This window comes from Antechinus flavipes, chromosome 3 (assembly GCF_016432865.1).
Source record: "Antechinus flavipes isolate AdamAnt ecotype Samford, QLD, Australia chromosome 3, AdamAnt_v2, whole genome shotgun sequence".
In the NCBI taxonomy this organism is placed as follows: domain Eukaryota; kingdom Metazoa; phylum Chordata; class Mammalia; order Dasyuromorphia; family Dasyuridae; genus Antechinus; species Antechinus flavipes.
Genome location: NC_067400.1, coordinates 465,458,730 through 465,485,204, shown reverse-complemented (window position 1 = coordinate 465,485,204; position 26,475 = coordinate 465,458,730). Strand labels below are relative to the sequence as shown.

The window sequence follows — 26,475 nt, the reverse complement described above, 5'->3', positions numbered from 1 at the left end:
TGTTCGGTTCTGCAAATATGTATTGTATCTAGGATATACTGCAACATATTTAACATTTATAGGACTGCTTGCCATCTTGGGGGGGGGGGGGGGTGGAGGGAGGGAGGGGAAAAAATCGAAACATAAGCGAGTGCAAGGGATAATGTTGTAAAAAATTACCCTGGCATGGATTCTGTCAATACAAAGTTATTATTAAATAAAATAAAATTTAAATAAAAAAAAATAATTAAAAAAAAAAGAACTGGTCATCTGAACTGGAAGAAACCTGAGTTAGAAGAAACCACCCAATGAACAATTCTGTGGGGACACTGAAACTGCTAGAAGTATGCATTAATAGCAACTCCTGGACTTATGGGAAAGACAGACAGATATACACAGAGTATCCAAAAAATTTAGTGCTATTTTAAATATTAACAAGCTAAATCCTACTAGCTCTGAGGGACTTATCACCAAGTTGGATAGAATGATTGATTTTAAGCTTTGATAGGTTAAAGCTACACTAAGGCTTTTGAAACACCCTGTATAGAAGATGATAGACAAATATAGATTTGCACATATATTATACATGTATGAATAAAAATCAATAAGCATTTATTACACTCCTACTATGTTCTAGATAGCAATCAATTAATAAATACTTATTAAGCACCCACTATAAGCCAGAGGCACTCTGCGCTAAATGCTAAAAATACAAAAAGAAGCAAAAGACAGTCCCTTTCCTCAAGGAACTTACAATCTAATAGGAGAGACAACAAACAAATCTGTACAAAAAAGTTATATATAGGATAAATAGGAAATAGTCAAAAGACAGAAAGCAATAGAATTAAGAGGAATTGGGAAAACCTTCCTGTAGTTGAGGATTAATTTCATCACATGCACAGCTTAGTGAGAAATATGATAGGAATTACTGTAGCTGCTCCACCAATCTACCAGATCTAAGACTATCTTGATTTGGTGAAGTTCTTTTTTTATTTTTTTAACTGCAAAAAGCCAGCAGATGTGGCAGGATATATGCTAGTTCATAAGATAATGAGGTAGTATCATGGATAGAGTACTGGCCTTAGAATCAGGAAAATCTGAATTCAAATCCTGCCTCAGATACTTACTAGCTGTGTGACTTGGGCAAATCAATTAACTTCTCTTTGCCTCAGTTTCCTTATTGGAAAAATTAGGAAGATAATGACCCTATTTCACACAATTATTGTAAGGACCAAATGAGATAACATATATAGAACACTTTAAAGCATTATATGAATGAACAAATTCAATTCAATTCAATTCAAAAAACATCTTATTAAATTTCTACCACATAAAAAGCACTGTGGTCATTGCTGGGGAATATAATGAAGCTTAAAGTATATAGATTTTTACACAGATAACCATAAAACTTAATAAATGCATTAGGAAGGTGAAAAACAATGGCCTATATAAGGTCCATTGGGGGAAGCAAATTCAAAAAGAAAAAGGTTTCTTAGGAATTCTAAGCAAGCTCTGAAAATCCAATTGGGAAAGGCTGACTAAAGGAAGGTTTACATAAAGCTTTATCATTCCTAAAATACAAACCAAAAGAAGCTCTCTTAAATGGTACAGAGTCTTGCAGAGATGCTGCAAAAATTACATGATATGCCAATTAGGTTCCAAGAAACCTGTGCCTCCTTAGGGCTGACATATCCAAGTATGGGTCTCCTTTCTACATAGCCCCCTCCTTCACACACAAATACTTATTTCGAATTCTGAAGCAAAATGCAGTCAATAGTTCCCTGACTCCTCAGTCAAAGAAACAAAAACAGCTACTCAAGTATCCCAAATGTATTCCCTAACACAAATGTGCAATTCAATACTTGCTAATGACAGAGGCTTTTAAATGACAGGAAGATATCCACTGTGTGATACTGCCCAGATCTCCTTCAGCCCCAGCTCCTCAAAGGTGAAAGTCAGAAGCTTGAAAGAAACCTTTTATGATTTTTTGCTGTGGTTCACAGATATACCGGGCAACAATTCTTTGGATATCGGCTTTCAAATTAAAATAAACACACAACCAAGGCTGTACAGAGCAAGTAAGAAGACCGGGATGTCTGGGGCACTCAGGAGACAATACAAAGCATGAAAAGCTAAAGGAAAACAACTGGTACTTTTCTCCAAGGTCCTCTACTCTTGCATCTCCCTCTTTGGTAGTCACTGAATGATCCATAGGTGTCCTTTAGCCTTTATTAATATAAATCATCCATGGACTCAGAAATAAAGTCTTATACCACTCTAAGTGCTTGGAAGGCAAGAGATCATTATCTGATTTGTTTGGGGTTGTTAGTAAACATTGACTGCCCCTCCTCCCCCCCCCCCATGTCAAACTGAAACATCTCTTGGAAAAATGTCCAGAACTTCTTAGCTGTATGATCCTGGGCACTTAAGTCAGATCTCCTCCCCTCCCTCCCCCCCATTACAGCCACTAGAGAGAGAAGGGGGGGGGGGGGGAGGAGAGGAGAGAGAGAGAAAGAGAGAGAGAGAGAGAGAGAGAAGAGGAAAAGGAGGAGGAAGAGAAGGAGGAAGAGAAGGAAGAGGAGGAGGAGGAGGAAAGGAAGGAAGAGGAGGGAGAGAGAGAAAGAAAACAGAGACAAATACTGTAATTGTTGGAAAAAAGCATTAATTAGTATGATGTGACTACTTGAACTGTACTATGTTTCTGCTAGGGAACTGACACAGGTTTATTCTGTCAAACAATATCATCAGTTTATATAAAGGATGCTGATCTATTTCATTTAGCCTGATTTAAAAGAACAAAAAAAAAAAATTTGTATGAGATACCTATTATATTTTAAACTTTGGGCACCAATCTGACACTCTTTGAACTTATATACTTACATTGCTTTTTTCAACAATTCAACAAACTTTTATTAATCATTTACCATGTGCCGGGTACGAAGCTATGTGCTGAGGATGAAAAGAAAAGTATAAACAGTCCCTGCCACATTGTAATGGGTGAGACAACATGCAAACAACTATGTACATAAAATACACATTCAGACTATGTTGAAGGTAATCTCAGAAGCAAAGCAGTGGCAGATCACAATACATCTCTTTTTCATCCATGTGAATCTTATTCATATTCTCTAACAAATCGTCACAAAGACTGTTATGTAATGTTCTAGAGAGCTTCTTCTATACCTACATTTTCTGATTAGCACTGTAATTTGTGCTCTTACGACAGATCCACCTTCTTTTCCAGCTCTAATTTTTTTGTTCTACTTTTGTTTTTTAATTATATTTCATTTTTCAATCAGCAAAATTCTACCTTCTTTTCTCTTCCTTTCCTTAATCCCATCACTGAGAAGGGAGGAAAAATAGAATCCTTGTTACAAACATATATAGTCAAAAAAGACAAATTTCCACATTAACTAAGTTCAAAAACATATATGTTTTATACTGTGTTCTGAGTCCTTTACTTCTCTAGCAGGAGGTAGGTAGCACATTTCATCATTAATACTCTGGAACTAAAATTGGTTATTACAGTGATCTGAATTCAAAATTTTTGCAAATCTGTTTGTCTATCTCATACTGCTGTCTTTGTATAAATTGTTCTCTACCTTCTGTTCACTTTACTGTGCATAAATTCATATGTCTTCCCAGATTTCTTTAAAATACTGTCCTATGTCATTTTTTTTTCTAATACAGTAACATTCTATCACATTTACATACCATAACTTGTTTAGCCATTTTCCCCTTGGGCATCTCCTCAAATTTCCATACTTTTCTACCTCAAAAAAGCTATTAGTTTCATGTAGCCTCAGAGTTTGTTTTATTTAGGACTAATCCCTTAATTTATCCTTCTTTTAATCCCCCTTTCTTCCTTTTTCCTTCCTATTTTTCTGTTGGGTAAAATGTATTTTTTTTTTTTTACCCATCTTTGTGTGTATGTGTATTCTTCCCTCCTTTGACCAGTTCAGATAACAGAGTAAGGGTTCAAGTGTCCTTCCCTCCTCCTTATTTGTAGAGATATCTACTTGGACACCCTGATTATGAGAAAATTTTTTCCAACTTCTTGTCCTTTACCTTCTAGTATTCTTCTTCCCCTATTCCTTCTCCATTGTTCTTTTAGGATCATCTAAGCATTAAAAAAAAAAAAAAAAAAAAAAAACCATTCCCAGGCCTTCTGTTTAATTAGATGCCCTCTATAATAACTTAACAATAATAAGATTCAGAAGACATATAAATCATCTCTTCATATTAGGATGTAAATAGTTTATCCTTGCTTAGTCCTTAATCATTGTTTATTGAGTATCTTTTTATGCTTTTCTTAACACCTATATTTGAACGTCAAAATTTCTATATATCTGTGGTCTTTTCATCAGGAGTATTTAGAATTCCTTTATTCTTTTAAAAATGCAATTTTTTCCCTGTAGGATTATATCCTCTTTTGCTGGGAAAATTATTCTTTGCTGTCATTCAACAGCTTCATTTTTGTCTGATTCCTCATGATTTCATTTGGAGTTTTCTTGGCAAAAATACTGGAGTCATTTTTCATTTCTTTCTCCAGTTTAATTTAAAAATATGGAAATAAAAGAAAGCAGAATTAGGTGACTTGTCAAGTTAATGTCTGACTTGAATCTATGAAGATGTCTTCCTGACTTCAAGTCCAGCACTCTATCTACTCTGCTACCTAGCTGTCCAAAAATTATTCTTGACTATGAGCATATATATCCTATGTAACATGTCTTCTGGAATATTCCAAGTTCTCTGCTCCCTTATATTAGTGATTTCTAAATCATGTGTGATCTTGACTGTGACCCCTTAGCATTTGAATTCTTTCATTTCTTCTTGCATGTAGTATTTTTCCTTTGACTTGAAAAACTGGATTTTTGCTATAAAATTTCTGGAATTTTTCATTTTGAAGTTTCAGGAGGTGACTGGTGGTGACTTGCCATTTCCATTTTGACCTCTAATTCCAAGAGATATAGGCAGTTTTCTTTTTTTTTTTTAATTAAAGCTTTTTATTTTTTTCAAAGCATATGCATGGACAATTCTTCAGCATGAGACTTTGCAAAACCTTGTGTTACAATTTTCCCTCCCTTTTCCCATGCCCTCCCCTACATGACAAGTAGTCCAATGCAAATTAAACATGGTAGAAATGTTAAATCTAATATATACATACATGTTTATATAATTATTGTGCTACACAAGAAAAATCAAATCAAAATAGTAAAAAAAAAAAAAAAGAATCAAAATAAAATGCAAGCAAGCAACAACAAAAAGAGTGAAAATGCTAAATTGTGAACCAAATTCAGTTCCCACCATCCTCTCTCTGGGTGTAGATGGCTCTCTTCATGAATGAACAACTGGAACTGATTTGAATCATCTCATTGTTGAAGAGAGAAACATCCATCAGAATTGATCATCATATAGTATTGTTGTTTAAGTATATAACGATCCCCTGGTCCTGTTCATTTCACTCAGCATCAGTTCATGTAAGTCTCTCCAGGCCTTTCTGAAATTATCCTGTTAGTCATTTCTTACAGAACAATAATATTCCATAGCATTCCTATACCATAATTTATTTAGCCATTCTCCAACTGATGGGCATCCATTCAGTTTCCAATTTTTTGCCATCACAATAAGGGCTGCCACAAACATTTTTGCACATGTGGGTCCCTATCCCTCCTTTAAGATCTCTTTGAGATACAAGCCCAGTAGAAACACTGCTGGATCAAAGGATAGGCAGTTTGATAACATTTTGAGTATAGTTCCAAATTGCTCTCCAAAATAGTTGGATCCATTCACAGTTCCACCAATAATGTATTAGTGTCCCAGTTTTCCCACATCCCCTCTAACATTCATCATTATCTTTTCCTGTCATCTTAGCCAATATGAGGTCTGTAGTGGCATCTCAGAGTTGTCTTCATTTGCACTTCTCTGATCAATAGTGATTTAAAGTACCTTTTCAATGACTAGAAATAGCTTCAATTTCTTCATCTGAAAATTGTCTGTTCATATCCTTTGACCATTTATCAATTGGAGAATTGCTTGAATTCATATAAATGTGAGTCAATTCTCTATATATTTTAGAAATGTGGCCTTTATTAGGACCTTTGAATGTAAAAATGTTTTCCCAGTTTATTGCTTCCCTTTGATCTTGTCTGCATTAGTTTTGTTTGTACAAAAACTTTTTAACATAATATAATCAAAATTATCTATTTTGTGATTAATAATGATCTCTAGTTCTTTGGTCACAAATTCCTTCTTCCTCCACATTTCTGAGAGGTAAACTCTCCTAGGTTGTTCTAATTTGTTTATAATATCATTCTTATTGTCTAGATCATGAACCCATTTCAACTTTATCTTGGTATACAATGATTGGGGTGGGTCAATGCCTAGTTTCTGTCATACTAATTTTCAATTTTCCCAGCAGTTTTTGTTGAATAGTGAATTCTTATCCCCAAAGCTGGCGTCTTTGGATTTGTCAAACATCAGATTACTATAATCACTGACTATTTTGTCCTGTGAACCTAACCTATTCCACTGATCAACTGCTCTATTTCTTAGCCAGTACCAAATGGTTTTGATGACTGCTGTTTTATAATACTAGTTTTAGATCTGGTACAGCTAGGTTACCTTCATTTCTTTATTTTTTCATTAATTCCCCTGAAATTCTTGACCTTTTGTTCTTCCAGATGAATTTTGTTGTTATTTCTTCTAGATCAGTAAAATAGTTTTGGAAGTTGATTGGTATAGCACTAAATAAATTAGTTTAGATAGTATTGTCATCTTTTTCACTTGAGCTACACAAGAGCACTTGATATTTTTCTAATTGTTTAGATCTGACTTTATTTGTGTGAAAAGTGTTTTGTAATTTTGTTCATATAATTCATGACTTTCCCTTAGCAAACAGATTCCCAAATATTTTATATTATCAACAGTTATTTTAAATGGAATTTCTCTTTGTATCTCTTGCAGTTGGATTTTGTTAGTGATGTATAAAAATGCTGATGATTTATGTGGATTTATTTTGTATCCTGCAACTTTGCTAAAGTTGTAGATTATTTCTAACAGTTTTTAGTTGATTTTCTAGGTTTCTCTATGTATACCATCATTATCGTCTGCAAAGAGTGGTAATTTGGTTTCCTCATGACCTATTGTAATTCCTTTAATCTCTTTTTCTTCTCATTGCCAAAGTTAGCATTTCTAAATATTGAATAGTAATGATGATAGTGGACAACCTTGTTTCATCCCTGATCTTACTGGGAATGGTTCTAGTTTATCCCCATTACATGTGATGCTTGCTGATGGTTTTAAATAGATGCTACTGACTATTCATTTATTCCTATACTCTCTAGTATTTTTTAACAGAAATGGATGTTGGATTTTATTAAATGCTTTTTTTGCATCCATTAAGATAATCATATGGTTTTGTTAATTTGGTTATTGATATAATCAATTGTGCTAATAGTTTTCCTAATATTGAACTAGCCTTGCATTCCTGGTATAAATCCTACTTGGTCATGGTGTATTATCCTGGAGATGACTTTTTGTAATCTCTTTGCCAATATTTTGTTTTAGATTTTTGCATCAGTATTCATTAGGGAAATTGGTCTATAATTTTTCTTTCTCCCTTTTCATCCTACCTGGTTTAGGTATCACCCCCATGTCTGTGTCATAAAAGGAATTTGGTAGGAGAGCAGTTTTCTTTTAAGATTTCTTGAAATATGGTGTCCAGTTTGGCTCTTTCTAACAACGAGATGATTCAAGGCAATTCTAATAGACTTGTGATAGAAAAAAAACATCTGTATCCAGACAGAAAACTATGGAGAATGAATGTGGATAAAAGATAGTATTTTCACTTTTGTTATTGTTTTTTTCTTCTCATACTATTTTTCTTCCACCTTTTGATCTGATTTTTTTTGTACAGCATGAAGAAATATGGAAATTTATTTAGAAGAATTGTACATTGTATATGTACAAACCTAGTTTGGATTGCTTGCTGTCTATGGAAAGAAATAAGAGGGAGGGAGAAAAATTTGTAACATAAAGTTTTGCAAAGGTGAATGCTGAAAACTATATTTGCATGTTATAATGTTCTTGTTTGGTTTTCTGGAAGTCTTTGAGCAGCCTTCTTTTCCGTTGAGTAATCACAAGAATAGCCAGGTGTTAAAGTCCAAATTCTTTATTGTCTCCTTCACAGTCTAGTTTACTTTCCTAGGGCCCAGGCTAGCTTTCTTAAAGGCCTTACAGAGTCTTGGTTTCAGTGCAAAAGTAAAGTAGGACAGGCCTGTCACTACAGTAGTGTGAGATGGAGTAAATATCTCTGACTCTGAGTTCCAGCTTATATGCTCTACACTAAGTATAAACCAATCATTATATCATTGGGAAACCATTATTTGTTGTAAGATTTAAGTCAGTCATACTGAACTTAGAGAACTATTAATCACCATGCGAAACTAGATAACCATTGTCTCATCAATTCTACTGACTTAACACCTTGTAAGAATCCTAGTTTCAGAGTTCTGGCCCATAACAGCATGTGTTTGGAAAAATAAAAAGCTATTTTTAAAAAAGAAATGGCCTTCAGGTCATAGAGTAATTCTTTAATTACTCTCTGCAAAAAATTATTCTCTGCAATCCATTTTTCTGTCCATTTGTTTTTGCTATGAGATACCTTCACTTTTCTCCAATTATTTTTATTGCTTTAATAATTCTTGTTATCTCATAGAATTACTGACTTCTATATCAGCTATTCTAATTTTTTGGAAATCTGTTGTTTTGGTAAGGTTTATATCTCTTGTTCCAAGCTATTAATTCCCTTTCCAAGTCTTTCTTCTTCCAAGTCTTTCAATTTCTTTTTCGATTTTTCCCTCTAGCAGTGTCAATTCATTGACAAAATATTTTTAATTCTTTTTTTTTTAAACTTTTGCTTCATTTCTTTCAGGAATTCTAGTTGAATCCATGACTGTACAGTGTTCCTTTGAGGCTTTGCTTATAGATGTATTAAACATTCTCTTTTTCTGGGTTTGGTCTTAGGTATTCCTGTCACCATAATAACTTACTAAGGTGAAATCTTTTTTTTATCATTTGCTCATTCTTCCAGACTACTTCTTGACTTTAGACCTGATGTTACAGAAGGTCTAAGCTGGTCCTACTGCTGCTTTCTTGGTGTTAAGTGCTATATTATCCAGTTCAGGCTTGTGACCTACAATCTTTCAGCACTCCCAAAGTGATTTAATTCAGGGTAAAATCTGATTGTTATTTTTGATCTAGGCTGGGGTCTGAGCAACAACATATTGCTGCTGGACTCAATCATTGTCTGCAGAAATTCCAATGGTTCAAAGTGACTGAGATGCAGGCTCCCCTTTGGTCTGGGATTCCTACCTTGTTCATTATTCTGCAGACTTCAGACTGTGCTGGAGGCAGGATCTATGACCCTATCTTGTTCCTTGGGTCTGAACCACACAGCTGCTACTCAACTTGTTCTTATTCCAGTATATGGCCTAATACCAGACTTGGGACAGCTTTTAGAAAACAAAGGTGTGAGAAAAGAGGAACAGAACCCCTTCTCAGTCTGCCTGAATCTGTGACCCAGAAGTGGGTAGGAAGGCAATGAAGCTGCTAGCTGGGAATGCCCCAGTATGGATTTAAGCTCTCTTCTTGCCCTAGTTCACAGCCTCTTCTTGAGTGCTAGTGTGCTCTGTTCGACTCATTGCTATTTAGCTCTGTGCAACAGTTTTGCATCAGGCTCAAATCCTGGCTTCTGCAGACCTATCTTATTTGCCTCCTTATTCCAACCTGAGATGGAAAAATGACCGACTCACCATGACTTTTTCTTGGATTTCCCCATCCTGATTCAGTTTGGTGGATGTTCTAGACCTGTTTTGGAAAGCGGGACCTCATCACATTGCTTCCACAAGTCTGCCATCTTGACTCTCTAAATGTTTATAAATATTTTATACTTTCTCATGGGCATGTCACAATTGGCAATATGCCATGGCCTTTTGATGCCCACTATACACTTCTCCTTTACCATTTGTAACCTACATTTTAAGTCTTCAGAGATGATAACGTGTCATGATTTCTAATCACTGGAAGAATACTAATATTAGAAATACTGCTTTTACTTGTTTATTTTGGGGAGAAGTCTGAGGTTTTTGAAAGCATGGTATAATTTCCCCAGAACAAATAAACTATTTAAATAGTAAAATCATGACAATTTCTGTACAGTGCTGAATAACTATAATTTATTTACATAGCAATTTAGGTTAACAAAAGTTCTCCTTACAATAAGTAAAGTAAATGCAAATATTACTTACAGCTGAAGAAATGCAGCTCAGAAAGACTAAGTAGTTTTTGCCTACAATCACACAGCTGGTATCAGAATTGAGCTATAAGCCTAGATCTTAGAATATGGTGTAGTAGAGTGATGGGTTTGAAATCAAGCATGTTGTTTTAATCAAATCAGTTGTTTATGATAACATCATGTTATTTAAATTGTTTTCAAAGATGACATTGTTTTAATTTGATGGAAATTAAGGTCAATTATTCTTCAGTTTGGAAAAATACAGATTTTCTTTCAGGAACTCCAAAAGAAAATGACTATATTTTCCTGCTGACATAGGATGACTAATACTTGCCCCTTCAGGAATCATGAGGAACCCAATTCAAGCACAGTTCTACTTAATGTCATGTCACATAACTCTGGCACGCAATGGCCATTTCAAAAAATTTGGAGTTACCCAAAAATGGAATGGATTGGCTCAGGAATGAGTAGATTCCCTCCAACAAGAGGCTTTCAAAAAAAAAACTAGATGACCTAATATGTGTTAGAAAGTATTCTTCTTACAATCTGGGTTGGACTAGATCACCACCAACATCCCTTCCAACTGCTAGATTCTTTGATAAATCAAATTGATTTTAAGTGAACAATCATTTCTAAAACCTTGCACTTAGCTTACTACTCCTGTTTCTTCATAGATTAATTATCTTATTTCCCTAATTATGTCTAGTTCTGACACACACACAAACAGCACACCAGCATTTTCATTGCTTCATGAATATTGCATTTCCTTAAAGGTGGTTGCAAAGTAAACTCTGTTTTCCCCATCATTTTTGTGACCTTTCCTGTCATTATCATGAGTTAGAGCAGCAAGACACATCCTGTTTTCTCTTCTGTGGTTTGCAGAGGTCATATGTCTACAATTATTCTTCATGTCATGTCACAATGATGGGGTTTCCTTAATAGTGATAGAGGATTCCACAATAAAATCAAAGTTGCTCCTACAGGATTAAAAAAAAAATCACAGTAGAAGATAAAAAATGTGTGTGGTATCAAGTTGTTGGGAATGCCTTTGTTAATCTTTTAATCATGTTTTTTTTCCAAGTTTTTCCAGTTCTTTTACCTTCTGATTCTAAATCACAGGTCCAAATGCTCCCTCTCAAAGCTGTATGCACTAAACATCCCACACACTATATGTCCATTCTTTTCTCCATGACTTTAGATTCCTTGACTCCCCATTTTTATTTCTTAAATCTGGGTTCTCTTCTTTCTTCCCATTTTTAACACTCCCGAGTTGAACTCTTATAGTTTGTTTTTTCAAATAAGTATTTCTGTTTAACATAACATTTTTAAAAATTTTTTATTTTTTATTTTGTTTATTAAAACTTTTTATTTTCAAAACATATGCATGGATAATTTTTCAAAATCGACTCTTAGAAAATCTTGTGTTCCAAATTTTCTTCTTTTCCCTACTCCTTCCCCCAGATAGCAAGTAATCCAATAATGTTAAACATAACATTTTTTAAGGCCTAAAGATTCTTTAAGGCCAGGTTTGGAGGCTCTGTAAATTAAAACAACGTGCTCCTTTATTAGTTCCAAAAGTTTTTAATCATATAAAACTACATATACCTAAAGCAAGAGATGACAATATTAGCAGCTATGTTTTAGGAACCTTAGATCATGTTTTCTTTTTAAATTTTAAATTTTGAAGGAAAAAACTTCTATTAACAATAGGGTAAATTAAGAAACAAAATCTAAATTCAGAAACCGGGATAGTTTCCAACTCTTTGGAACCTTCACATTCTAAGGACAAATAATTTTAGTTTGATAATACTGTATTTTTATCCCACAAAGATTGATGGTCAAATCTACATTAACATATAATGTATATTATAAAAGAATAACATAGTAAAAATGATTTCCCAGTCTTTAAAGTATAATACACTTTATTTCTTTTTTATTTCCACTAAATTGATTCTAGCCTGATTTCTTTGTAAATAACCACAGAACTAGAAAAGCAAAAATCTATAACCATACTCTCTCATGCCAATGTAACAGAAGAACACAATAACAATATTTGGATTCTCAGTGAATTAAGGAAAGTATAGTCAATTTTATTGGTTTCAAAACCTCTATTTTCATGGAAAAATTCCTTCTTAATTTATAAAATGTAAGGATTCCCTTAGTTATTTGGAAGGAAAAAATAGATTTGATAAAATATTTAAAATGTAGTATTTTAGAAATTTTAATGAAAATGTAAGTTTGGATTGCAAATTTCAGTTTCCAGTAGTACAACTATGTGACTAGGTGTCTTTTTTTAAACTTTTTAGTAGGTCAGGATATGGTTTGCTGAAAAGAAGATTAACCTAATTTCACAATGTCACTGACATTTCCCATTCTCCTTTGATGGTTTTGGAGATCTCCAAAATCCCGATTCTCAATTAACTATTATATATATGCATTATGACTTTAAAAAAAAAGTTCTTTTGACATGTTCTGGAATTGGTTTTTCTTTTAAACTAACTGAAAGGTTTTCTTGCCAGGCAAGATTTAGTTTGAAATACTGTAGTGAGGTCTGGAATTTCAAGTTTCAAACTTGCATGCTCCTACATTTCAACAAAGTATTAGGCAAGTTTCTGACCCATGTTCCTGCCCTCTGAGATTTAGATGGAAAATTCATTTTTAAGAAGAAAGAATGCCTTCAGATTTCCATGACTTTGACCTATTGAGTATTATGAAACTTCTCATGAATTTTGTGTTAACCAAAAAAGTATCACAGAATCTTGGGATTAAAGGGGAATTGGAAAAAACATCTAATCTAATGTCTTAACATAAAGAAAAACAAGTCAAAAATGACCTGGATTGTTGAGCATATAGCATTGTCATTTAGAAGATACCATTTTTTAAAAAATGTCTCAAGAAGAAAAGAAGTAGTTTTAGAGGCATGTCATACAAGAATCATGCATCAGCAACAAAATATATTAGATTTAGAGCAGCTAGGTAGTGCAGTGGATAGAGCACCAGCTCTGAAGTCAGGAGGACCTGAGTTCAAATCTGGTCTCAAATACTTAACTCTTCCTAGATGTGTGATCCTGGGCAAGTCACTTAACCCCAATAACCTCAGCAGTACATATATATACACACACGTGTGTGTGTGTGTGTGTGTGTATGTAGTATATAATGTATATACTACATACACACATATATACATATATATAATTTATTATGATTATTTTAAAAATCTGTCCTAGAATCAATCACCCCAGCCCACTCAGAACTTTTCTTTTGATTAGATCTATAATTTGCTTATTGGTATGGGGGAAGATTTCCTCCTATGGAATACCCCCAAAAAAGTATAAATTCAGCAAAGATGTTAACTGTACAAAGAGATACGTATCCTAGCACAGTGACTTTTTTTCTCTCATTCTATTTGGTGAATGAATAGAGGTAATTAACAGGTACTTTTCTTGTATCTACTGTAAGAAAGTACATGTAACCATAATGGATCCAAGTATTCCCATCATACAGACTTGTGTTATTATGCCTATACTATATATATACTAAACTAGCTTATGCTGCCCAAAGCAGGTCCCTTGTAGTTTTTTCTTAGTTATAAGTACTTTATTGTGCCTGTAGATAGTAGATATCTCACAAACCTCTCTAGCACAGGAAGAGAGTATTAACCCTTTTTTTGAAAGATATTCCCTAAGAGGCTGTTTATTAATTATGCTCAGCTGATCAAGTAAACTCTTATGATACTAAAGCAATGGGTGAAATTAAAGAGTAGGATGTCAAAGAATTTAAGATGGCCCTACTGGCGTCATTAAAAATTAAATTTAGAGTTAGATCAGAAACAAAATTACACAGCCAATCTCCACTGCTCCCCATTATCATAAGGAATCCAGAACAGTTTGAACTTCAAAAGCCACCAGAGACAATCATGTGACAGCAATATGGGGTAGAAATAGTTATCATGCAATTCTAAGTACCAAAGAAATTATGACATAAATACAACAATAGGACATTGCCCCACAAAAAAAAAAAATTACTTTATCAAAAGTACTTCATTGTACAGATTGAGGTGATACCCAGTATATGTTTATATTATGTCATTTATTTAAGTTTGTAGCATAACCCATAAGCGTCGCCCTGATTTCTAGTGTCTATGAGGAGGTTACTTATAATTATCATTACTAGATGGCTATTAAGGTCCCTTCCCAGTTGAAATCTATAATTCTATAAGTACTTGACTCCTATAAATAAAAGTTCTTAACCTAGGGTCTAAGATCTTTCTTTTTCCAACAGTTTGGTAAATAAGTTTCAATATAATTAGTTTCCTTTGTATTTTGTATGTGTATTTTACACATTTAATAGCATTATTCTAAGAAAAGGATAGACAGGCTTCAGCAAAGTATCAAAAGAAGGTGGAAGATAGCCCCAAATAATGTCTACAATCTTTATTATAGAGCTTTTTTTGTGTGTTTGTTTTTTGCTGAGGCAATTGGGGTTAAGTGCCTTGCCCAAGGTCACACAGCCAGGCAGTGTTACATGTCTAAGATCAATTTGAACTCAAATCTTCCTGCCTTTGGGGCTGATGCTCTATCCACTACACCAACTAGCTACCCCTACAGAGCTTTTAAGATTTAAAAAATACTTTCCTCAAAATACTTCTTTGAGGTAAATAACAGAACTACAAATGAGAAAAAACTGAGACTCAAAAGAGGCTAGAAGAACTTCTTTGTGATCAAACTGCACAGGACACAGAGTCAGAAAGACTAGACTTCAAACTTGGTCTCAGATACTAATTACCCATGTGATCCTGAGCATATCACTTAACCTCAGCCTCAGTTTCCTCATCTATAAAAGGAGGAGAATAATAGCACCTGCCTTCCAGGGTTCTTATAAGGATCAAATAAGATAATATTTGTAAAGCCCTTTGCAAATCTTAAAGTAATATTAAAATTATTATTGTTGTTATTGTTACTATGTGACAAAACCAAGACCGAAAGCTAACAATGCACATAAATATCCAATATACAGCAAGAACTTGTACACAAGTTGATTTTTTTTAACTATAAAATGGGAATAATAATACTTGCACTTATCCAAAGGACTTTGTAAATTTTAAAGGTATTATATGAAATATAAATTGTTATTATTAGTCATTTATTAAAAAAAAAAAAAAACCTTAGCTCATATTAGGCTTCAATTCAAGATAATTCAATAAATATGTATTAAGTCCCCACTATGGAGACAAGACACTATACTGGAACTAGCTACATAGATAAAAAGAAGTCTTTTCAAAATCATTCTCATGGAACTTTATCATTCTTTTATGATCACCTTCAGTCACCTGTTTTCACGTCTATCCCTCTGTTTTTTATAATTTGTCTTTCTGAACTCTGATTCCACTACCAAACCAGATTGGCCTTATTATATCCCTCACCCTTTTCTTATTCATGAACCAAAAATGCCAGTATTCACAAAATCTTGTTCTCCCATTCCTCATAAGCCAACTTCTCTTTTATAGTGAGTGCTGAGGAATTCTACAAGTTTATAGTTTTCTGAGGATAGCTTTTGGGGCTAGAGACATCTAGCTTCTTTGGCACTGGCAAGAAAATCATACTGTATTAAGGAGAAGAGTATACAACCCTAACTAGCTTCTACCTTTTCTACAAGGAGAATGATCTTCAGACTATAAAGGACAAAAAAGTAAATAAATAGAACTGTAAAAAGGAAGAAGATGGTGACAGCTCACACTGCCCCCAAATGAGAGCCTGGACAAACTACAACACAGAAAAACAGAACAACAGACATTATTTGCTGACATGTTCTCAATGATTTTTAAAGCATTATGAAGAATCAAAGAAGAACATCAGCATTACAGATGGACAAAAATCCCAATCTTAAAATAATGGGAAAAGGTGACTATTTCAAATTACAAGTAGACTGGTAAACTTAACTTTTAAATTCTAGTAGAATTTATTACAGTGGTAATTTGTGAGCATTTGGAAACAATGGAAGGCAATAATTATGAGTAAAATGGGTTTGAAAAAAGAATTGTATATGACGAAAGTAGTTTATTTTTTTGCAGGCTACTGGCCTGAGAAATATTACAGTCATTGTGTATCAGGATTTCAGCATGTCATTTATTTACCAATTTTCTTTCACTATCATCTGTAAATAAGATGGGATAATGCAAGCTAGATTATTAGTACAGTTAAGTGGTTTTGGATCTAAGAGTGAAGAATTGATAGATATAACATTATATTAGAAGGAAGTCTTCAAGAGAATACTCTAAATATTTGTTTTGTTCAACACTTTATGAATAAATAGGGAAATGCAAACATCAAATCTTTGCCTAACACAAAGCTAACAGTGATCATAAATACAATGGATTATAAAATTAGTATCCAAAAATATCTCAGTGGCTTGATTTATTGGGTTGAAATTAACAAAATGAAATGTAATTGGGATAAAGTCCTGCCTGTGAATTAAAAAAAAAAAATTCTACACTGCACAAGTACAGTAAAGGAGAAATAAGTCTACAAAGTGATCCATATGTTGGAAGGAATGTGGGAAAACTGGGGCACTAATACACTGTTGGTAGAGCTGTGAACTGATCCATCTATTCTGGAGAATATGGAACTAAGCCCCAAGGGTTACCAAATTGTGCATACCTTTTGATCCAGCAGTGTCTCTACTGGGCTTATATCCCAAAGAGATCATAAAAAAGGGAAAAGGACTCACATGTGCAAAAATGGTTGTAGCAGCAAAGAAGTGGAAACAGAGTCAAAAATCTGTTGGAGAATGGCTGAATAAATTATGATATGTGAATGTTATGGAATAAGATAGTTCTTTATGAAATGTTTGGCAGAATGATTTCAGAAAGGCCTGGAGAGACTTATATGAACTGATGCTAAGTGAAATGAGAAGAATCAAAAGAGCATTGCACACAGCAGCAACAATGATCAAATCTGATGAATATGGCTCTTTTTACCAGCAAGATAATTCAGACCAGTTCCAATGGACTTGTGATGAAGAAAGCCCTCTGCATCCTGAGAGAGACTGTGGGGATCGAATGCTGATCACAACATAGTATTTTCACTTTTTTTGTTATTTGCTTGTTTTTTGTTTTCTTTCTTATTTTCTCTCTTTTGATTTGATTTTTAGTGTGCAGCATGATAACTGTGGAAATACGCACATGTTTAACTTATATTGGATTACTTGCTGTCTAAAGGAGGGGGTAGGGAGAAGGAAAAAAAATTTGGAGCACAAAGTTTTGCAAGGGTGAATGTTGAAAATTATCTATGCATATATTTTGAAAATAAAATGTAGAGTATAGAAAGATGGGAGGGGGGAAGAAAGTAGTCCATGTGAAATAGAAACTTGATGTTCTAGTGCAGAGTTTCTTAAATATTTTCTATTTGTGAGCCCTTTTCACCATAGACATACAAAGACAGAGATATGCAAAATAGGTATACAAATCAAACATTTATTGACAATAAATCATAATTTTGCAACCCTACATTCAGTTTAAAGAGCTTTGTTCTAATGGACTGGATAAAAATCTAATAAATAAAAAATATATATTATTATAGACTTTTCAGACATTTAGTCATCTACATAGATTCACAAAGAGAAAAAAAATGAACAAAGGAAAACACTGCCACTTTTCATTTGGAGAATAAAAAAAAAAAAAAAAAAGAAAGAAAGAAAGAAAGAAAAAGAAATGTTCCTAATCCATTATTACCACAATATTTATTTTATTTATGTTAAAATCTATTTATGATGCATTTTAAATTAGCATTTCCTTTTTTCAGTTTTATAAGAGTCAGTTACATCCTTTATATGATTGTTTCTTGCCTGTCTCATTCTTCCAATATAGGCAAAATGCATAGTACTTCAGAATTACTCCTGCCCATGAGTAAGATGATGTACAGATACTCCTCTCACCTGAATGTAAATGGCGCCCTCTACTGCCACTTTGATGTCGGTGCAACCACTGATAAGAGCCAACTGCTGATCAGCGCTTAAAGATCCTTTTAGGGTACCATTCTGCTCCAGAGTCTTCATCTCTTTTCTAGGAGACAGCAACAGAGAAAGATCACAGAATATATCTGAAATTATGGCTATGGGAACAAAATGTATCTCCATGTCTAAGAGTCTGTGTGTCTAGGATGCACTTCTTCCCACTACTAGATTTTTGAGTATGATTTATTCATATGTAACATATGAATAAGTAGTCTTCCCACTACTAGATTTTTGAGACCAAATGTGAACAAAGATTTGAATTAAAGCCCTCCTGACTCCGGGGTCAACACTTAATCTACTGCACCACAAAGTTGCCCCAGTTGAGCAAAATAGCTCCTAATAATTGCTTTAATTTCACTTTTATTGGTGATGAATCTACCTCCAAAGCAGGTATAATAAGCTTCCTGTTTCATCAATTTTGCCATATGAATACATGTTTTTGGTATGGATAAAACTTACCCATATGTTTATGATAAGGAAACACTTATTCATATGTTACATATTTAAATAAGGTAGATCACATAATTATATCCCTGCAGAACAGCAAAGCAGGAGAAGAAAGTAATGAGTTCCTTAAGAAAAAAAGTTCTTACTGGAAAATGAATGGATGCCCATCAATTGGAGAATGGCTGGGTAAATTGTGGTATATGAATGTTATGGAATATTATTGCTCTGTAAGGAATGACCAGCAGGATGAATACAGAGAGGCTTGGAGAGACCTACATGGACTGATGCTAAGTGAGATGAGCAGAACCAAGAGATCATTATACACTTCGACAACGATATTGTATGAGGATGTATTCTGATGGAAGTGGATTTCTCTGACAAAGAGACTTAACTGAGTTTCATTGGAGAAATGATGGACAGAAACAGCTACACCCAAAGAAGGAATACTGGGAAATGAATGTGAACTATTTGCATTTTTGATTTTCTTCCCGAGTTATTTTTACCTTCTGAATCCAATTCTCCCTGTGCAGCGGGAGAACTGTTCGGTTCTGCAAATATGTATTGTATATAGGATATACTGCAACATATTTAACATATATAGGACTGCTTGCCATCTTGGGGGGGGGGGGAGAGGAGGGAGGGAGGGGAAAAAACGAAACATAAGTGATTGCAAGGGATAATGTCGTGTAAAAATTATCCTGGCATGGATTCTGTCAATACAAAGTTATTATTAAATAAAATAAAATTTAAAAAAAAAAGAAAAAGAAATGTTCCTAATCCATTATTACCACAATATTTATTTTATTTATGTTAGAATCTATTTATGATGCATTTTAAATTAGCATTTCCTTTTTTCAAAGTTTTATAAGAGTCAGTTACATCCTTTATATGATTGTTTCTTGCCTGTCTCATTCTTCCAATATAGGCAAAATGCATAGTACTTCAGAATTACTCCTGCCCATGAGTAAGATGATGTACAGATACTCCTCTCACCTGAATGTAAATGGCGCCCTCTACTGCCACTTTGATGTCGGTGCAACCACTGATAAGAGCCAACTGCTGATCAGCGCTTAAAGATCCTTTTAGGGTACCATTCTGCTCCAGAGTCTTCATCTCTTTTCTAGGAGACAGCAACAGAGAAAGATCACAGAATATATCTGAAATTATGGCTATGGGAACAAAATATATCTCCATGTCTAAGAGTCTGTGTGTCTAGGATGCTACAGGGAAACACTTATTCATATGTTACATATTTAAATAAGGTAGATCACATAATTATATCCCTGCAGAACAGCAAAGCAGGAGAAGAAAGTAATGAGTTCCTTAAGAAAAAAAGTTCTTACTGGAAAATGAATGGATGCCCATCAATTGGAGAATGGCTGGGTAAATTGTGGTATATGAATGTTATGGAATATTATTGCTCTGTAAGGAATGACCAGCAGGATGAATACAGAGAGGCTTGGAGAGACCTACATGGACTGATGCTAAGTGAGATGAGCAGAACCAAGAGATCATTATACACTTCGACAACGATATTGTATGAGGATGTATTCTGATGGAAGTGGATTTCTCTGACAAAGAGACTTAACTGAGTTTCATTGGAGAAATGATGGACAGAAACAGCTACACCCAAAGAAGGAATACTGGGAAATGAATGTGAACTATTTGCATTTTTGATTTTCTTCCCGAGTTATTTTTACCTTCTGAATCCAATTCTCCCTGTGCAGCGGGAGAACTGTTCGATTCTGCAAATATGTATTGTATATAGGATATACTGCAACATATTTAACATATATAGGACTGCTTGCCATCTTGGGGGGGGGGAGGAGGGAGGGAGGGGAAAAAACGAAACATAAGTGATTGCAAGGGATAATGTCGTGTAAAAATTATCCTGGCATGGATTCTGTCAATACAAAGTTATTATTAAATAAAATAAAATTTAAAAAAAAAAGAAAAAAAGTTCTTTTTTCTTTTCAGCTATATAGAGGGGAATGAGCAGAAACTTATGCTTAGGTATTTTTTCATGTATTCTAGAGAGATCAAGGTCTAGTTTGTTTATTTTTTAAATTGTTCTACCTTGCATTAATCCTGGGAAATGATCATTTTCTTCAGGAGGCCTGTCAAGAACAGCACCCATATATAACTTCTGTCTCAAACTTCATTCCATACAAATAATAGAACACAGAGCATACAACTTAAGATAGCCAACTACTGAGAACAGAGTTCTAGCTCCTCTGGCAGGCTTTCAACCAGTTTTATCCATACCAAAAACATGTATTCATATGGCAAAATTGATGAAACAGGAAGCTTATTATACCTGCTTTGGAGGTAGATTCATCACCAATAAAAGTGAAATTAAAGCAATTATTAGGAGCTATTTTGCTCAACTGGGGCAACTTTGTGGTGCAGTAGATTAAGTGTTGACCCCGGAGTCAGGAGGGCTTTAATTCAAATCTTTGTTCACATTTGGTCTCAAAAATCTAGTAGTGGGGTGACCCTGAGCAAGTTAGTTAATCATCATTGTCCCAGTTCTTCCTCCTCTGTAAAAAGAGCTATAGAAGGTAATGACAAATCACTATAGTATCTTTGACAAAAAAACCTCCACATGGTGTCACAAAAATTTAGATAAGACTAAAACAACACAAAAAGAACAATTTTGCCCAATTATATGCCAATAAATTTGACAATCTAAGTGAAATGAATAAATGATTTAAAAATATAAATTGCCCAGATTAACAGAAGAGGACCTAAGAAAAAAATCTCCAGAACTAGATGGATTCACAAATGAATTCAACCAAACAAGAGCAATTAATTCTAATACTATATAAATTATTTGAGAAAATTGGCAAAGGAGTTCTACCAAATCCTTTTTCTGACATATATGGTCTAAATCGGGAAAAACAAAAAACAGAGAAAATAAACTATAAACCAATTTCCCTAATAAATATTGATGCAATTTCTAAAAATAAAATACTAGCAAGGAGATTATAGCAATTTATCACAAAGATCATACATCATGTGTTGTGTCTTGCTTTCTAAAACCCCCAAATTGGGGTGACAAAACATACCATGCTTTCTAGTGGAGAAGTAATGAGGCAGGACTCCTGAGGATGGTGGAAAAATGGAGTCCATTTATTCCAAGGACTTTCCCCTTTTTATACTCTCAGACCCTTATATAATAAACACAACTCTGGGCATGGGCCAAGTATCTACTGCACATGTGGGGCCACATAAACAACTTGTTATCATATGTAGTTTGCCATGTGGTATCACTCTTCCACCTAGTATCACTCTGCTTCCATCACAACACAGGTTGTCACCACCCCCTGACTTCTCAGGAAGGCAGAGAACTCCCCAGGGGAGATGGGGAGCCAAACCAGACATTGTTAACAGGTTCCCTCTAGGCTGAAGGATCTTATATCTCACCCAGAGTTTCCCTACTGTCTATGACCCTCTACAATTATGACCAGATATTTAAAAAACTATCAGCAAAATTGACCATATCACACTCTCTCTCTCTCTCTCTCTCTCTCTCTCTCTCTCTCTCTCACACACACACACACACACACACCCCAACCAAAAATCATAATTATCTCAAAAAAAGCCAGAAAAAAGCTTGACAAAATTCAACACACTGTCCTATTAGAAAAAAACAACAACACTGGAAAGCATAGGAATAAATGATACTTTTCTTAAAATGATAATTAGTATCTCCTTAAAATAAAGAGCAAACACTATCTCTAATAGTGATATTCTAAAAGTCTTCCCAATACAATCAGAAGTGAAACAAGGACATCTATTATCACCACTTTTATTCAATATTGTGTTAGAAATGCTATAGCTATAAAACAAGAAAAACAAACTGAAGAAATTAGAATAGGTATTGAAGGAAAAAACTGTCATGATATTATGACATATATAAAATCAACTAAAAATAATTATTTTAGCAAAATGAAAGATATAGAAACCCATATAAGTGATTATTTCTCTATTCTACTAACAAAGTCCAGCAGAAAGAGAAAGAAAGAGAAGGTCCATACTGCAGATAACAGAAAATATTTACAAAATCTACTTGCCAAGATAAACCCAACAATATATGAACACAATTACAAAACATTTTTCAAAAAATACAGATCTAAACAATTGAAGAAATATTAATCAATTATGAGTAATCCAAGCCAATATAATTAAAAATAGCAGTTCTATCTAAATTAATTTACTTATCTAGTGCCATACCAATCAAACTACCAAAAGAATTATTTTATACTATTAGAAAAAATAATAACAAAATTCATCTGCAAGAACAAAAATCAAGAATATAAAGGGAATCAACTGAAAAAATTGTGAAGGTGATCTAGCCAAGATCTCAGATCTTTAGGATAAGAATTCACTACTAACTGGCAAAAATTGCTAGGAAAACCAGAAAGCAGTTTGACAGAAACTAGGTATGGACCAACATCTTTAATTACATGAAGATAAAATAGATACGTAATTTAAATATAAAAGGTAATATCATAAGCAAATTAGGGGAGCAAATAAGAGAATAGAGAGAATCACAGGAAGCAAAATGAATGATTTTGATTACATGAAATTTAAAAGGTTTTGCACAAACAAAATCAATGCAACCAAGATTAGAAGGAAAGTACAAAACTTTTTACAGCAAGTTTTTCCTGCTGTAACTTTACAGTAAGTAAGTTTCTCTGATATTGCCTTCATTTATCAACTGTAGCAAGAACTAAGTCAAATTTATCCTTTTTTCTTTCTTTTTTTTTCTTTTTTTTTTTTTTTTTTTTTGGCTGGGGCAACTGGGATTAAGTGATTTGCCCAGGGTCACGCTGCTAGGAAGTATTAAGTGTCTGAGGTCACATTTGAACTCAGGTCCTCCTGACTTCAGGGCTGGTATTCTATCTACTGCACCACTTAGCTGCCCCTCAAATTTATTCCTAATGGCAAAATGGTGAAAGAATATGAACAGGAAGCTTTCAGAAGAAATAAAACTTAATTATAGCCATATGAAAAAAAAATGTTCTACATCACTATTGATTAAAGAAATTCAAATTAAAACAACTGATTTTCTACCTCCCATCTATCAGATTGGCTAATTAAAAAAGAAAATGACAAATGTTGGAGGGGATATGGAAGAAAAAAAAAAGAAACACTAATGCACTGCTGGAGGAGTTATATACAGATCTAACCATCTTGGAGAATAATTTGGAACTATACCCAAAGTGATATAAAATTGTGCCTGCCCTTTGACCCATCCCAAAAACATCAAAGAAAAGGGAAAAGAACCTATATGTATAAAAATATTTATAGCAACATTTTTTCTGGTAGCAAAGAACTAGAAATTGAGAGAATGCTCATCAATTGGAGAATAGCTGAGCAAATTGTGGTATATGATTGTGATGGATACTATTATGTTATAAGAAATGAAGAACAGAATAATTTCCAAAAAAGCTGAAAAGATTTATATGAACTGAAGCAAAGTGAAAATGAGCAAAACCAGGAGGACATTTTACAAAGTAACAGCAATACTGTACAATAATGTATTATGAATGCTTTAGCTACTCTCATCAAGACAATGATCCAAAATATTCTAAAGAACTTTTGATCAAAAATTGTTATCTACTTCTAGAGAAAGAACTGATGGGTTTGAATACAAATTAAAGCGTAATTTTTTCATTTTATTTTTCTTGGTTTTTTTTTTTTTTTGTAACCATGATTTCACATAATTGATATCACTTTTCTTGCCTTCACAATGGGTAGGGAGGGGGGAGAGGGAGAAAATTTGGAATTTGATTTTTTAAATGAATGTTAAAAATTAATAAATAGGAGCAGCTGGTTGATGTAGTAGATAGAGCACCAGCCCTGAAGTCAGGAGGACCTGAGTTTAAATTTGACCTCAGCCATTTAAAACTATGTGACCCTAGGCAACTCATTTACCCCCAATTGCTTCAGCAAAATAAATAAATAAAAATTAATAAGTAATTTTTTAAAAGGAGATATGATCTAAGTAATGAAATGCATCTCAAATCAGTAACCATTTGTAACAAAGTTCAACAGCTTGGTAATCTTCAGGGTGCTGAACACTGCATTTTTTTTTCTTACAAAAACCATGAAGTAGAAAGAAAGAGTACAAAGGGTTATCTCATTCACTGATTACAATCAAAGTGGATTAATTAGGCTCCCTTCCATGCAAGCCAAGCATGACAGTTTGTTGAAGGAAATGAACTTGGACTAAATTTCTGTAGTGGACCTTGACACTGAAAGCATGACAATTGTACCTTTGGTACTTTTTCCAAAGGACTATTGTGATTGAGCATTTCTTGAACTCCTTTTTAGTCTGAGTTCTTCCTCAAAAAGTAGCCTGGGGAGGACCATCAAGATCACCAGTGTAGCTGGAAATATAACTATTAAACAGCTCTTTAACATATACCACCATCTGTAAATGCATCAGATCAAACATAAAAAAAACTTAAGACACCACAAGCTTGCTGCACTGCCTGATTAATTCCTTTTCTATGCCTGAAAATCCCTCCTTACCTGGAAAATTGGAGCAATAGCAAAAAACAGAACAGAACAAAACACACACAAAAAAAAAAAAACACCCCCAATAATATATTGCTTTCTTTTCCCCTCCTTTTTTCAAATGAGAGGCAACATAGCAGATAGAATGTTGAATTTAAAAAACAAGAAAGGATGGAGGAAGTATCTATCATATCAGGAAAGTTCCCCAATTCAAAGAATTATCGCTCCTTTGTGGATTTGCACAACCAGGCAAGTACTAGTACAAGTGGGAATCTTCTGGGAGCTCTCACAAATACAGGCCTCTAAGCCAGTACCCACAAATTATAAAGAAGTAATAAAACAACCTTCTACTACAATAGAGGATTATCATACCAAAAAATGAATTTGGATAGAACAGAGGAAGCCAAATAGAGAACACCCATTCAAAAAAAGCAAAGGAAACAGATGTTTTTCAGGGAGAAGCTAGTAAATACATATTACAGGGAAATCAAAGGTAAAGCTTTCATAAAATGACTAGTCCGGAAGAAAATTAAAAAAAAAAAAAAGAAAGAAGATATAGTCAATGCTATATATAGTCAAATGCTAGATATAGTCAAATCTATTAGAAATAACATTGGATGGATATTTTAATTAAATAAATATTTATTGAGCATTTATTCTGAAGAAGGAACTGTGGGGATGATAAATAAAAGTCCTTATCCTCAAGATCTTAAAATCTGGTAGTTTAAAACCCAATAGCAACCAACCAATAATTTCTGACATATATATGCATAATTAAGAAATATAACTTGAAGCAAGATTTAAATAAATACACATCCACAAATTATTACTATTGGTTGGTTGTTGTCATTCAATCACGTCTAACTCCATTTAGGGTTTTCTTGATAAAGATACGAGAGTGGGTTGTAATTTTGTTGTCACTGCTTTCTTTCTTTCCTCTACTCCCCAGCAGTTTGACTTAAGCCAAAATAAAAGATATGCCACTCAAGAGAGATTTGTTATCTTTATAACTCTCCTACCATGCACAAACCCTTTCAATTGCCTCTTTCCAATCAGATTTTTCCTTTGATGACCATTTCTCACTGGTATAGTTTTTTTTTTTTATTTTTAAAGACAATTTCAACAGCTAATAATGGTAACCAGTAATTGTTTAAATCTTGAAATGTTATGCCATAACATTTGGTTCAACCTAAAGCTGAAAGTATTAAAAGTGA

General features: G+C 33.8%; 1 protein-coding gene across 2 annotated transcripts in view; it reads right to left on the bottom strand.

Annotated features, from left to right (window-relative positions):
- CRYL1 (crystallin lambda 1) overlaps positions 1-26,475 on the bottom strand; it is a 182,668-nt gene that overhangs the window by 132,194 nt on the left and 23,999 nt on the right. For both annotated transcript variants that reach the window (XM_051986596.1, XM_051986597.1), the window contains exon 3: positions 19,727-19,853. In XM_051986596.1, the coding sequence (XP_051842556.1) occupies positions 19,727-19,853 (127 nt within the window). The remainder of the gene's footprint in view (positions 1-19,726; positions 19,854-26,475) is intronic.